Source organism: Gouania willdenowi, chromosome 6 (assembly GCF_900634775.1).
Source record: "Gouania willdenowi chromosome 6, fGouWil2.1, whole genome shotgun sequence".
Classification (NCBI taxonomy): domain Eukaryota; kingdom Metazoa; phylum Chordata; class Actinopteri; order Blenniiformes; family Gobiesocidae; genus Gouania; species Gouania willdenowi.
The window spans coordinates 63,879,600-63,895,058 of NC_041049.1; the positions used below are offsets into that span (position 1 = coordinate 63,879,600).

Sequence of the window (15,459 nt, forward strand, 5' to 3'; positions counted from 1 at the left end):
TCGCCCCCATCTGTGGGTCTCCTCTGTGTGGTGAGAGTAAAACATGAAGCTCTCGAAAATTGAAAATCAACCGATTTTTAAATCTTTGTTCATCCCTTCTTGACCCTGATAAAGAAATATGCCTTGAATTACAATTTCAGTTTTTCACTTTCAAAACAAAACTGAAATAACCAATGGCTTCTTGTTTTTCAATGTCTTTTTCTGAACGGAAAATTAAATGACCAAAACATACACTGAGCCTTATAACTGCATTCTTCCTCATTCTCTCTTAAAAAAAGCTCTCGTTTGCAGCAAAATACCAGGATTACAATATTCCACCACGCACAATGTGTAAGGATAAGGAATACCATTTTATACACTAGATGGCAGTAGTGAGTCACGTCAGTTAGACGTTCTTTCTTTTGTACACGACTAAAGATGAACCGTTTAATATAATAACACTGACTTTACCCTAAGTTACTTTAGTTACGCAACGGATCTAATAGCCAGGGTTGGGGTCAATTATAATTACAATCACCTAAAAATTGTGGCATAATTATATGGTAATTGTAATTTTAATAATCTCTCGCCATTGTCATTGTTTGTAATTCTAATTACCATGGAAATTCAATAAAAAACATTCAATTACAATTTCATTAAACGCAAAACAGGTCTATGGCTTACACATAAGTGGTTAACAAATATTAAAATATGTTTACCACGACCTGTTACACACTCATACAGTTAGGGTTTAGAGTTATGATATAAGTTTTAATCAACAATTTTACAGAGTAACAATAGTATAAATGTTACTGTTGTTTTGTACAAAGAGTTTATATCTGTTGCTAAATGAAAACTACTGTCCCTAGTTGGACTTTTACAAAAGATATTATGATAAATGAACTAAAATATAAATGTAAAGATGCTAAAACAACATCGTACACACAAAACCGCTTACAATCATCGCAACGCTATATAAATAAAAGTTTGTAAAATTGTAATTAGTAATTGTAACTGACTTTTAGGGGGAAAATAGTAATTGTAATTTATTTGTAATTGGAAAAAGAATGCTGGTTGCTGTAATCATAATCGAATTGTGATTAAACAAGAATAATTAATTACTTGTAATTGACCCCAACCCTGCTAATAGCGCTAGTCGCTAGGAGCTAATGCTACGTAGCTCTGTGGTGGTGTTTGGGTTTATTTTGGGTTCAGTATAGGAAAATATGCAAACATCAGCACATCTATTACAGTTTTTTCTCAGGGTGCAGTAACTATGGTAACTAGGGAACACGTTTATCACCTATAGTCTTGATTATTTAACTAGTTTAAATGCAACCATTCTGGTCACAAATATGCAACACATCACAAAATTAATTTTCACCAAATTTTGCCAGATCGCTTTTTGCCTCGTTAATATTCACATTGTAAGCATCCGTTACCAAAAATAGAGTCAATTACTGCACATTTCAACTGTTCTAATGTTCTTACTCATTTAGGGTAAATACAGGGATAAACTATTAATCCCCATATTTATCTTTATATCGTTAAAGTTTCTGATATCTGTGAAAGTTACGCATTCTTCGGTTGAGCAATAAAAATTGTGAAAAGTAAAGTGTGCCACCCTTTACGGACGTTATATTGGCTACGTTTTTGGTAGAGATGTTGAAAATGTCCCCGACCCCTACAGTTTAATCTTAAACAGAAAAACCATGTTATAGAAATGAGTAAATAGAGCTTTAAGCTTTAGACATCCCATAGTAAAAAAAAAAAACTGATGCTCAAAATCAAAAACTCAGATTAGGAGCTAAAAACAATGATTGTGACATACCTACTTTATAGAGTAAGTATTAGCGCGAGGACGTTGGTCCAATATAAGACTTCTGACCCTTGACATTAAAGCTATTACGATTAGTTTAAGCCAGATTTAAGATCAACTCACTACACCATCTTGTGGCAAGAAGTAGTATTACAACAACAAATGTTTAATATTATTCTATGATACTGTATATATCACCATTGTTTTGAACCAACACACTGTGCAGAGACACTTCTGTTCCTACTTTGAGCTCATTACACTTCATGAAACAAATCCTCTTTTCCTCTGACGCACTCACACTATTTAAAACACTGCATTAGAATAAATCTATGGTCCCCAAGTACACAACCGCAGTACAGTGTAATAAGTACGGATAACGAGTACAAATACTAAGAGTCAAGGGTCGTCAGGTGCAGAGTCTTTAGTCTTTACAATATGAAGGAGGATCACAGTGGAATCATGGGGAGGGGGCGGGGCTAAAAAGACGACTAGTGGTTATTGTTTTCATGCACGTCTCTGTGGAGGATCCAGATGTCCTCCACTAGATGGTGGTTGTCGTTGATGTTGTGGTAGTTGTTGCTGCTGCTGTGGGTGGAGGTTTCCTGGATTGAGCTGCTGCTGCTGCTGCTGCTGCTATTAATATTATTGTTACAGGGGGGGTAGACTCTGGGCTGCTGCCCTCTGCTGGGGACGGGGAGCTGAGACCGGCTACGAGAACCAGAACCTGAACGTGGGTCTCTGCTGGGGTCGGCTGCTGGGTTTGAGCTGCTGACAGCCTGCAGGAGGAAACAGGGAGGCTCAAAGGTGGAGAAACGCTGAGTCACTCTACATGCCTTTGAATCAGTCCATGAGTGTAAATCCTTCCTCTGATCACATGATCACAGAGACTCAGCAAAGACCTTACAGCTGTGTCTCAGGCTGACACTAGAGATGTGAGTTAGTGTTGAGTGAGATAAACGGGGATGACAACAGTGCATTTACTCTTTATATACTACGTGTGTCAAACTCATGGCCTTGGGGCCAAATCCGGCCCTTTAAAGCATCCAATTCAACAAAATTCCTCTAAATGACACAAAAAATGGTTAAGTGAAGATCCAACAGGGACTGATATAAAAAAACTAGGGCATGATTGATGTTAAAATTGTTCTTTTTGATAATTAAAGTAGCAAAAGTAAGTCTGCACACCAGGTACAGCTCTAAAAGACAGGTGGTTCTATATATATTACATTAATTTAATGATATGAATTATATATATATATATATGTTTTGCAGTGTGTTTATCTTTGTCACATGACCACACAGGTGTTTTAGATGTTTTAGACAGCTCCACTTCTAATTACTGTTTAAATGATCAACTTACGGAGTCACTGAAGGAATATACTTAGAATTTAAAGGCTTATTCAAGGGGTATGCCGTGTCCATTTTGCCCCAGTAAGGTGAAGAAGTGTACAGCGACTTTGGGCGACTTCCAGCGACCCAGGACACAAGACAGTCGCTGGAATCGTGCAAGTCACGTCACGTTTTGTAACCATTTGTTCTCTCTTCGCTTTGTTTGATTTATTTCTTTATCTTTTTTTCCTTGTGGTAGATGCACTGCTGTTGTGTTCATGTTCGAAATAAAATGAAATCAATCAATTAATGAATTTACAGTGATTATAAATGTAATATAGTAGCTAGAGTCGCTTCAGCAGTAACGCACCTTCACACTTGCAGCTACACATATACACGTGTATGGGTGAGGTGAGCTTACACACACAGTTTCACGCTTGTACCCTCAACTGTGTGCACATGCACACTCATCCTACATATTCACACACACGCACACAGAATCAACACTCACTGCTGGTGCTCTCTGATGCACTGCAGTGTCTACGTGAGGCTCCTGAGGAAGCAGCTCCTCAGTGGATGGACCAGAGAACAGGATCAGGTGGTCTTTGGCCTGTGAGATCAGCAGGAAGAGAAAAACAAAGGCTTTGATGAGTCTGTAGGAGAGATCACTACACGATACATAGGATATCAACACACTGATTATCAAAGTCCAGTGTCTACCTGCTCTGATTATCTGATGTAATCCACGTTTAATATTACTGAGAGGAAAGTCTATAATATGTTCAAAGTCAGTCTGAGCTTTGTGACAGCTCTGACACACGCACGGATACACGCACCTTAGTGATGTCCGGCTCTGACTTGCTGGTGCACAACTTCTGCAGCTCTCGGATCAAATCTGTCTCATCGTCGGAGAACAGCGACAGACCTGCAGGCCTGAACCAACACAGGAACACACACACGCTACCACAGGGACTCAATCTCAGAAGTCTTCAGTCAGTGCAAGATCAGTCTACAGACCTTTGGAGTTTCCCATTAGTGATGAAGCTGACGTCAGTGCTGGACAGAGAACCTGCACGCGCACACGCACGCGCACGCGCACACGCACACGCACACACACACACACACACACACACACACACACACTTTGTTCATGAGACATTGTGTCCATTCAATGTAAAAACTCCTTTGGTTTGAGATGTGGGCAATCAGGAAGTCTAGGAAACATTCACCTGGTGAGCTTTGGTATGGTGTAATATTATAAATGTGTGATGATGATGGTTATTCATCATTGTTTCTAAAGCTTTTTTTTATTTTTTTTACATTTTTATCGTTATCACTGAATTTCTCCACGGTTGGACTAATAAAGTATCAAATTACCTAATAACAGATGTAAAGTGACACCTTTCTACCAGCACCAGCATCTATTAAGGCTGCGGTTCTCAACATTGGGGTCACAAAACGCAGGAAGGGGGTCGCCAAATGCCTTCAAGAAACTAAGAATATTTTTTTTGAACAATTAGAGCCCATTTTTGCTTATTTTTACCCATTTTCTGCATCTACACCAGACTTGCCATATTTCATCCTATTTTCATCACTTTTTCTTGCAATATTTTTGCTCCTTTTAATGCGTTTTTGTGACATTTTTTGTATTTCTGCCACTTTCTCCATCAAATTCCAATGCCAAAGTTTTTTCCACTTTCAAGATATTATAAAGCCTTTGCACCACTTTTCCCACCTAATATCGCATATGTTGACCCATTTTTGTCACTTTTAACCTCTTTTCACCATATTTCATGCTTATTTTTGCCAATTTAACCACATTCACGATTTGTCACGCCAATTATTGCCATTTTAACCTAATTGTTCATCCCTTTTAAATCACATTAACCCAACCCCTCCCACCAAAATCATTTCTGCCACTTTTAAGTCAATATTGACAAAGAACAATTTTTACAACTTTTTCTGTCCGTTTTTGGCCACTCTAATTCACAACTTTTAACAAATTTGTGGTTTTTTTTAAAATCCCATTTCACCATCTTTTCCACTTTTAACCCATTTTATTTCTGATTAAAACAAGGAATTACATCTTTACTATATACTCTGATGCAAATAATAATATATTATATTATTCAGATGAATAAATAAATGTGGTTATCACAGATTCATAGGACAATGGACCATTATTTTTTGCTGACTTTATGGATGGACCCCAAAGAGCTCTCACCCTCTCTGAAGGAACCCCCACTGCTCCAGTTCTCCTTCTTCCGAGGGCTGGTGTTGGATCGTCTCAGCTTCCCACCGTCCCGTCCTCTCCTCCCCCCTACATTAGCTCCACCTCCTTTATAAGAGCCGATGGCTGACAGAGGGAATGTGCCGCCCTGAAATTCCAGCAGGTATCGGTCCATCTCTGAGGATTTGGAAAGGGAAACAACACTTAATTGCAATGCTCCAGTATACAAGATAGGCTGATATAAATTCTTATTTTCCATGAATGCTGATTTGCTGACAAAGTAAACGTTATATTTAGTGTCTCATCCACGCAGCATGCTCACTTCAACCATCAGTAAGCAAGAATTATTGCAGTTTATTCACGTATTTCTGATGTTTTAGCCATTTTAGATGATGAAATGTACTTTTTGATGCATTTTAAAAAGCTGCGCCACAATGTCTTATTCACACATTCATAAATGTTTGAATGTAGCCCCTGAAGTTCATCCATATACCCAGGGTTGGAAGCACTCATCTAAAACTGTTATGGGCCACGTGTGATCACATTTTATGTTCAAAAACCAGCTTTGGATAATATGGGAAAGGTGAAAGCTCTCACAACTTTAATAACAGGACGGATGCGTCCGAGTGGAGGGAGTGAGTGACAGCAGAAGTCATACATCTGTTGAATATTTATTTTTATTTTCTGGGTCTAAAATAAGATTGCTGATTGTTTAAATAAAAAGCAAATACTGTTAATAAATGGAAGTTTCTGCACGTATGCATTTATGGTTGGAAGAGCGAATAAAAAGTACAATTATGTTTAAAATGTAAGATATCTCAGCCAGTTTTTAATAGTAGGAAATAATAAATGGCATAAAGTTATCAAATCACCATAATAGGTTTATTCAGGCGTTGAAACTCATCAGAATACACGAAAATACACGGAAAACTCTGTTAAACCGAACAGAGTATAGCAGCCCGCCTACCTGCCCGTTCTGATTGGCCGAGTCATTTGAAGGGCACCCTTATCAGCCAACAGAGCCTCTGTGATGGTCTGGCATTTAAGTGGATTTTTCTTGGAAAATTGTTAAATTATTGGAATGCAGCCAATACAGCTACTGTATATACCAATCATGGCTTTAGAAAACTAACTGAAAAAACTTCAGGAATAAAACAAACAGTGATATTTTCACATCCGTTTTGCTTGTGTGAACTTAATCACCTCAAGTTCATTAAAAATGGGTTGCATTTAGTAACTAAACCCCTACTTTCTGCTGAGCTGCCACTAGGAGGGAAAATAAAAAAAATGCCTTGATTATGGGCGTTACTGCTACCGCAGGAAGACACGCCACACCACGGCCTCACTCACACACACACAAACCACATCCACGTTCGCACACAGGCAGAGACAGACGGGAATACACACACTATGTGTCTGTACATATACCTCATTGAGGCTGTCAATCAATGCTCACTGAGGGCTGTGATTGGAGAAAAGCCTCCTACCTCCTCTCAGCTTTTATCGGAGGGGCGGGGCCAACAGTAAAAGTTGATGACGCAGGGGAATCCAAAGAATACATTTCAAATTAAATTGTACTATCCCATAGAGGCCAGTGACCCTGACATTTTACAACTAAATACATAAAATTAAAATACTTTTACTAAAATGTTAAAAGTTGAACTAGGATCAACCAAGTGCACAACTTAATACCCAAATACATACTGTATGTATTCAGCAGAAAAAAAGTGGGTTTAATTATTCTTTAAGAAAAATATATTTGTAAGAAATATGAAACAAAAGTATTCCACTGTGTAGACTCAGAGCAAGAGCAGGAAGCTACCATTGCTATCTATAGTTAGTTGTCGTAACACACATTTCTATCATGAATCTGCATCTCTCACTGCTCCGTGCTCACCGTGTCGAGGCAGTGGACATCCTGGGAGCACAGCCTTGTTCAGCAGAATGCTGAGGGCGGCTTTCACCACCGCCTGCTGTCCAGCACTCAGCTTACGGCTGCAGGGTGACTCTGCTCGGGGGCAGGACGGAGACATGGTGGAGGAGGAGGAGGAGCGCTTGGCTGTTACCCTGGAGATGATGGCTTCTTCTACACGAGGGACGAGAACGGCGTTCCAGAGTCGGGCGAGCCACCTATGACAAAACCAGCTCCAGGGTCAGACCGTGATTCACCATCTTGATTTATTTAAGTTACACCTCATCCACACGTTGGCCCTTACATACACACACGTACGTAAGCCCATATACAAGTGCATGTACATTAGCGCGCGCGCGCACACACACACACGCACGCACGCACGCACCTGACAGTGGTCTGACAGTTGTTGGGAATCACTGGGCAGGACAGGAAGAGCTGTGGGCCCAGCAGAGCCTCGTGGGTCCCTAGCCGTGACAAACAGGCATTCAGCTGTTGCCACACGTGACCGACCCAAAGCATGGAGCGCTCCGTCACGTCATCAGGTGACCAGTCACCTGTTCCTCTCTGAAAAAACATTACATCTAACAGTTTATACGTTGGACTGAGGAAAACCAACAGCTTTTCTGATGTACTACACTTCTTCTACCCACCTTATGAAGCAGCTTCCTGCGGAGGTGCCGTCCCAGCAGACCGTGCAGCGGCTCCTGGTCCCAGCGAAGTGTCACCCAGCGGAAGTGCTGCTGGAGGCGGAGCTCTGAGCCCTGGAGGCGGGGCTTGGACAAGGTGGCGATGAGGAAGTTTCCTTCAGAGAAATAGTGCGGGCCTGAAAAAGAGTGAGAGAGTTTTAAAAAGCCCAGGGATAGAAAGTAAACTGTTGTCTAATGATAGTCCTGTGTAATGTGAGCCTATAACGCAGGAAATCTGCAAGAGTTCCAAACAAAGACTGTGTAGTTCACCAATTTACCACCAGGAGGAGCAAAGACTCTTGAGTGAAACTCAACAAAACATTGTTGTGCCAAGTTTTCCATGTTTTCTGAGGTCCTCACGTATCAAATTAAAAACATTGTGTCAAGCTCCTCTGTGGTCGTACCAGTATTCAGAACCAGTGGCGAGGTACAGCCTCTGTTGTCCAAGCTGTGGCACAGGTCACCCAGCAGGCCGCTTAGAGACGAAGCCTTCTCCAGTCCTTCCAGTAGAACCACCACACAGCGGGTCACCATCACCTCCCGCCCAGCACCGAGCACAGGCACCAGGAAACCTAGAGAGAAAGAGAAAGAAAGGGTTGAGTCATATTTAAAGGATTAAAGCAATATATACATCTATAGTAGGTGTGAGACGATATCTCCCACTAATAAAACGTTTTTTCCCTTCATGCTGACTCTCTTTACCCTCCATTGTTGTTGTTGTTCTACTATTAGACTAGATGCAGCAGTTCAAACTCAAATTAATTTCAATACAATAAATATGATACTCATAGATTAAACAAAAAAATTTAATCAGATTTTAGATGGAGCTCAATGGTGACTAGAGCTGCTGTTAGAACAGGCCATGGGGCCCCTCACCTGGTCCATGCGGGCTATCTGGGGCCCGCGGGCACCGTGTTGGTGACCCCCAGTACAGATAAATAGATGATGTCAGACAGACAAACACAAGCAGATACACAGATTGCTAGATGTGTCATCCAGCTGCCCTGATGAGTTTTCTTCTCACCACATGTGATGAAGATCTCCAGCAGCTGCTCTTTGGTTAGACTCTCCTCCACCTCCACCCTCACCACGTCACAGCCGAGCCCCCCTGCCTCCTGCTTGGACTGGTAGAGGGAAGAGAAAAGGGTGAGGAGGAAGAGGAGGAGGAGGGGGAGAGAAAGAGGTAAGATGGGGTCCCGTTGTCATGGAAACAGAAACTGTACTACTATGCATGGACAGAAATAGAGCAAGAGGAGCATCAGAAGGCAGAAGACGACTCAGTCCCAATGGAGGAGACGCTTCTTTGTTATTCATGTTGTGGAGTGGTAAACATGCACATTAACATTTGATCCAATTAGACTAATGTCACAGATATGGAAACCACATCCAACTAGAAGTCAAAGATCTATAGTGATGCTCTGTTATGTACAATGTTTAGTGTACAGAATGGACGTTAATGGAACATGTAGAGCTGCAGTCGAGCAGGGACTGATTAATCATATGTAGAGAGAGCTCAGGGTGATGGATCTGATTATGTTCAGGATAAATGTGCAAAATGCTAAGTATCATCCTTCATTATGTGAGACTGTGGTCGGTGTAGCCAAGCAGAGAAACACCCGCCTTCATTTGGTGGGATGTTCTCTCCCTGATCTGATTTCTGGTTTCCTTTGCCATGGAAACACCACCACCACACTGCAGTGACTCAACCCCAGCTAACAGCTAAAAGCTAACGGCTTTACAGGAATGAGGACGCTGCTGTGTTGCATCCTATTTCTGTGGCGTTGCATCATTGCAGTGAACCTGACTGATGGAGTTTTGATAACTTACATTTTTATTGGGTATATTTGGAACACTATTACACAAACAAATAAAAATAACAAAAAAAAAGATCCACTGTTTGAGAGCTTGTCTCACTCAGTTCCAGCATTCTGTCAGTTTTCACACAAATCCTTTCCAGTTTCTTCCTTCAGTCGTTGTCACTGTGTTTAGCCTTGAATAGCATCTACTTCTCCCATTTAATCTTAATTTGTGCTTCTTGTAGTCTCAAGTGATGTATCAGTTCTTACATGATGTAGATTTCCTCTACATCGTGATAGATTTCCTTGCCGCTATCAAAAAAGATTTTTACCAAATACCTGTCCCTTATTCTGATGTCCATGAGGATAATTAAAATTCCTCAGATAAGGTGTCATGAAGCTCAGTGGAATATCATACTGTATATTAGAATTTTTTTCATGTTACAGTGCAGTTTTCCAGATTTTTTTGTTGTTGTTGACATTTTCAGAAAATATGTGAATAATCTGGTTCTTGAACCCCACATTCTCTCCAGCATGGTAGACTCTTATTGAGATATTTACTCTTGACCTTGAGTGTAAAAAAAAAAAACGGACCAAATACTTCAAAGAGAATTCCCTCCATGTCTGTGAGTTGGTGGATGTTTTATGTCATTTCCATATGTCTTGCCAATCATCATCTGATATTATTAAATTCTGACTCCCATTTTCCCTTTATACATCGAGTTAAATGCTTATTTAAAACTAGTGTTTGTCTGTTTGATATAATGTAGATATGATATTAATCTTAATTCCTTTATGCAATTGTATTATTAGAGGAATCACACCATTCACTTCCTTGGTGGGATCTACTTTGATTTCCTTCCTGTAGTAATCTTATAGATAGATAGATAGATAGATAGATAGATAGATAGATATGGTATGGACAATGAGTCTGAAAAAAAGCCTATTTCTATCTATCTTACTTGTAGGTTTCTGTAGAATTTACGTTTGTGCAAATTATATTTTTTTCTTAAACTTTGGAAACTCTCCAATTCTCCATCGTTCTCTATGGCAGTGTTTCTCAAATGAAGGTATGTGTACCCCTAGGGGTACGCGATTGTACTACAGGGGGTACTTGAGAGAGTGAAAAATTAACAAATAAAGTGTCAGTCTGAGAGGACCGGAAATGATAACATCTATAGAAATAAATCTATTCAGGAGCCACTAAATCAGTGGTTGAGACCCCATGTGGGGGTCGCTGAAATTTTGGAAGAATGTAAATAGATTTAAAACAATCCAAAAGAACTGTATGCATTTCTATACTTTCACTTTGTGAAATATAAATCTAGTTAACATAAAATGCAGTAAAAATAAATAAATATCTGATCTCAAACATGATCAAAAACAAATTCTAGAAAAAAAAAATGTCTTTGAGGTCGCCAGAAATTCTTGATATCAAAATGGGGTCACGATCAAATAAAGGTTGGGAACCACTGCATTAAATACTGTTTCTTTCCACTTATTTACAAAATTAGATTCTTTAAAATGTGTGTTATCATTCGTTCATTCCATTATTATGATCTATAGTTGTTTTTAAACAGTTTTACAAGCAAAATGTTGTAGTCAAACAAAGGGGGTGCGGGTACTTGGATTCAGGAATAAGAAAAAGGGGGTACTAGAGCCAAAATAAATTGAGAACCACGGCTCTATGGTATGCCATGCAGTGATTCCCTTATTCACGCTTTCTGCGACTTTTGACAGAGCTCTGAATGCACAGATACGGACATTAAATGATGGTTGGCTCCTCAGCGTTAATATGTGACGTACCTTTAAGCAGTGGGAAACCAGAGTGGCGATGTGCTCCTGACAGCTGCCTTCCAGTCCGTGAAAGATCAGGTTTCTGTACTGCTCCACCTACACGCAGGACAGGACGGGAATAAATGAGATTGTGTTTAGCTTTGACTGTGCATCGGTAGCAGTAGTTAGTGTCCTAATGGCTGCATTGGTCATGGAACAGATCAACCAGGGTTGGGGTCAATTCTAATTGTAATCGTGTAAATGGTAATTAATTACAATTATGACATAATCATAATTGAAATCATAATTTACAAAAATATGTTGCTGTTGTATTCATAATTGAATTGTAATTCAGTTCAGGTAATTGAGTTTGTATTAGTAATTGGCATGGAAGTTCTACAAAAACTGTCAATTATACTTTCATTAAATGCAAACCTGTGGAACCGTGTTACAGTTCTATTGCTGACACATACGTAGTTAATCTTATTAAAATATGTTCCATATCAGGTTTTCCTGTCAGTTCTCTTGATGATCATTTATCATTTAAAAACTATTTTTTATCGAGGGGTACAGTGACAGAAAAAAGGTTCAGACGCCCACACCAAAAATATGAATACCTATATTTTCATGGATTGTGATTATTGTAATTCAAACTTTATTAATTGAAAACGTAATTGACACTCAGGGGGGAAAATAGCAATTTTAATTGTAATTGGACAAAATTCCAGTCCACGTAATCGTAACTGAGCCATAAATGAACATGGATAATTAAAGAAGCAATTGTAATTTAAAAATGTAATTGACCGCAACCCTGATATCAACTAGAAGGATGAAAACAAGCAAACATGGTGTTCTCTTTCCATCTTTCCCAGTTGTGTGTATCCAGACTCTATTAGTCGCACACAGAGTAAACAACATTCCACACTCAGTCACATGGTCAAAATTAAACCCTTTTTTCTAATCAGAGACTTGTTTATAGTTATCATTAGCATTAGCAAAATAGATTTTTCAACACATCTTGCAAGTTTATTGATCATTTATTGGTAAAAAATTTTGAAGTGATGTTTACTGTATTTTATGGAATGTGAGTTACATCCAAGAAAATGAAGACGTTTCTTGGAAAAATCCACAGTTGAGCTGCTCCAGCTACAAGTCACATGCCTGGCTGCTTAGAATTGGCTCAATGTAATAGTGATTAGCATCTTCTTTAGCTAATAGCATGCCTCTTATTTTTAACTCCTGATTAAACAGTCAGCCAGTCTGATTGTGTCTGCTCCATGTCTGCATATCTGTCCACTTACAACTTCATTATTGTCATTGTTTACTGTAATCAGGCTGCTGTGCCACTATCTGTCTGTCAGCTTTATGTCACATGGTGGACACTGTGTCGACGGGGTCAGGTATTACAATCTGGCTCTGATATTTAATAAATTAAACCTTATCGCTTTTCTATTTACTGTTAAAAACGAGCAATTCACATTTTTAGGCACTGCTGGCAAAGAAAGCCACACATAAGTCGCTGCAGTCTATAAGTCTATAATAATCTACATTACTTAAATGGTCAACTCTGAGCCTGAACCATTTACGTTACTAAATACACAAAGACAAAGGTTACAGCTGTGATGAATGAAAGAATCTTAGGATTTATACCAGGATATAAGCTAACCCAATAGTTTACGCTTTGAATATATACGCACTATTGCTGTTCTATAAAAAAAAGGCTTGCCTAATATTTTTCCGTCTATAACCCAAAAGTAATGAATAATTTCAGTAAAATACTGACAAACCCCGAACAAATACTGAGAACTACATTACTACTGTTCAATAAAATTGCTTTTCGTTGCTTTTTTCCCACAATAATGTTTGAAAACTACTAAAAAGAGGAAAGAATGCAATGACTAAAATTATAGAACCAAAAATGTTGTATAAATGTTGATCCGTTTGCTTTGCTCGGAGTAGAATCAAAGTAAATTTCCTGAAAAACAGTTGTGTGAATAAATGAAACCTTAACGTAGTTTAATTTCCTTGCTCGTGTCCTCCAGTTCTCTCTTCTCCGTACAGCTTTCCTTTAAATGACATGTTCACTGCCACCAGGGGGCAGTGAATCAGGTGTTACTGATCGGCCCTATTTCCTTTCTTTCTCCCAACAGACTTCAATAACGCCTGACTCATGTGACGCCTCCATCCCTCGCTGCTCTCTTTCTTTCTGTGTGTGTGTGTGTGTGTGTGTGTGTGTGTGCGTGTTGGCTCACCAGGCGGACACAGTTCTGCAGCAGCGGCAAAGGTAACAGGGTCTGCAGAGCCAATTCATCGAGGCAGGACTCGGAGAGACCTGTCAACACATGAACATTTGTCAATCAACCCAATGATGTGCCACAGAGGCTGTACGTGGTGCAGGTTTAAAGGCCAACACATCCATCAGCAGCTGATCTCGGGCTGCAAACTCTCCAAAAAATTAATAAAAGACATGTAGGTGGACCGGGGGTCTGTTAAAAAACATGGAAAATTACTGTACCTTACTAGTGCAAACGTGGCGCTATTACAACAAAAAAAGTCCACATTTACTTACAGTATACCTTAGAACAGTGTTTCTTAATTGGGAGTACATAACGGCCCTACAGGGGGTACTTGAGAGTGAGAGTGTTAAAAATTACAAATGAAAGCATAAAAAATATGAGGTTTTACAATGTTTATTTTAAGTTTTAAAATGATAATCACACAAAATATGGCCAGCAACTCACAAAACAACAACAAAAACACACAAAGTAGGAGAAAAATATTCTGAATAAAAAAAAGAATAGATAAACAACAACAAAATACACAAAATTAACAGAGAAACATACAAAACGACATAAGAAAAAATCAAAGGACACCAAAAAAACACACACACGCACACACGCACCCACCCACGCACGCACGCACACGCGCACACGCACACACACACACACACACACACACACACTAATTTAAATAATACCAACAACACACAAAAACAACAACTAAAACACACAAAATAAAAGAAGAATAGACAGAATAATAAAAAGAACAAAGACAACAACAAAATACACAAAATGACACAAAAAACACACAAAATGATTGAAATTTTCTTGATTAGAAAATACAAGGATCAGTCTTGGTCTCACATCAGAAGGGAAATGGCAGGAAACAAAAAAAATATAGAAATAATACCATTTCATTCTAGTTATTTACACAATTACATCAAATGTGTTATAACTCGTTCATGCATCATTGCTCAATAGTTGTAGTTTCATAGATTTCTGAGCAAAATGTCTTAGTCGGAAAAAGGTGGCACTTGGATTCAAAGGTTAGAGAACCACTGCTTTAGAATGATAGAGTGATTCAGCCATACTCACAAACCCAACTGAAGAAAAATATCATCCTCAACACCAATAACCACAAATATAGCCTTACACGCCGTGAAAGCATCCTAACACACACAACGCCTCGGTATTGGAGACAGTGATTCTGATTGGCAGGAAATATGAGGAGGACAAAGGCTGGAAGTTTCCAGGTGTTTACCTTTAAGCCTGACGCTGATGCCCTGGCCAAAAGGCTTTCTCAGCAGGTCCCAGGGGGACAGAGGTGGCTCCTGGCCTGACACACACTCAGTATCTCCTGCAACAGAAAGCAAAGGGAAGGCAGTGTTACACAGCAGCAGGAAGAACCTGCAATCAATACAATATTATAGACTGCCTTACATCCAAATAAAACCAATACACATTACATTAGTAGATACAGGAGGCCAGTCCTGGAGAGCTCAGATATCTCCTGAATCTAATGATGATGTCATCACAAAGCTAAAAACCAGCTACACTTTACGATCAGCTGTGGTGGAGTGGGGTTACATGTATAACAAGACAGGAGCTCTCCAGGACCAGTCTTGAACACCCCTGCAGTAAAACATCCAC

The 15,459-nt window shown here is 39.5% G+C and overlaps 1 protein-coding gene across 2 annotated transcripts in view; it reads right to left on the bottom strand.

Moving 5' to 3' along the window:
* Nucleotides 1–1,258: 1,258 nt before the first annotated feature.
* cttnbp2 (cortactin binding protein 2) overlaps nt 1,259–15,459 on the bottom strand; it is a 114,898-nt gene continuing 100,697 nt past the window's right edge. For both annotated transcript variants that reach the window (XM_028448958.1, XM_028448957.1), the window contains 13 exons: nt 15,071–15,166; nt 13,783–13,862; nt 11,561–11,647; nt 8,983–9,082; nt 8,363–8,530; nt 7,923–8,095; nt 7,658–7,836; nt 7,255–7,487; nt 5,352–5,534; nt 4,145–4,196; nt 3,964–4,060; nt 3,639–3,737; nt 1,259–2,574 (listed from right to left, as the gene is read on the bottom strand). In XM_028448958.1, coding sequence (XP_028304759.1) covers nt 2,287–2,574; nt 3,639–3,737; nt 3,964–4,060; nt 4,145–4,196; nt 5,352–5,534; nt 7,255–7,487; nt 7,658–7,836; nt 7,923–8,095; nt 8,363–8,530; nt 8,983–9,082; nt 11,561–11,647; nt 13,783–13,862; nt 15,071–15,166 — 1,835 coding nt within the window. In that variant the 3' untranslated portion in view covers nt 1,259–2,286. The remainder of the gene's footprint in view (nt 2,575–3,638; nt 3,738–3,963; nt 4,061–4,144; nt 4,197–5,351; nt 5,535–7,254; nt 7,488–7,657; nt 7,837–7,922; nt 8,096–8,362; nt 8,531–8,982; nt 9,083–11,560; nt 11,648–13,782; nt 13,863–15,070; nt 15,167–15,459) is intronic.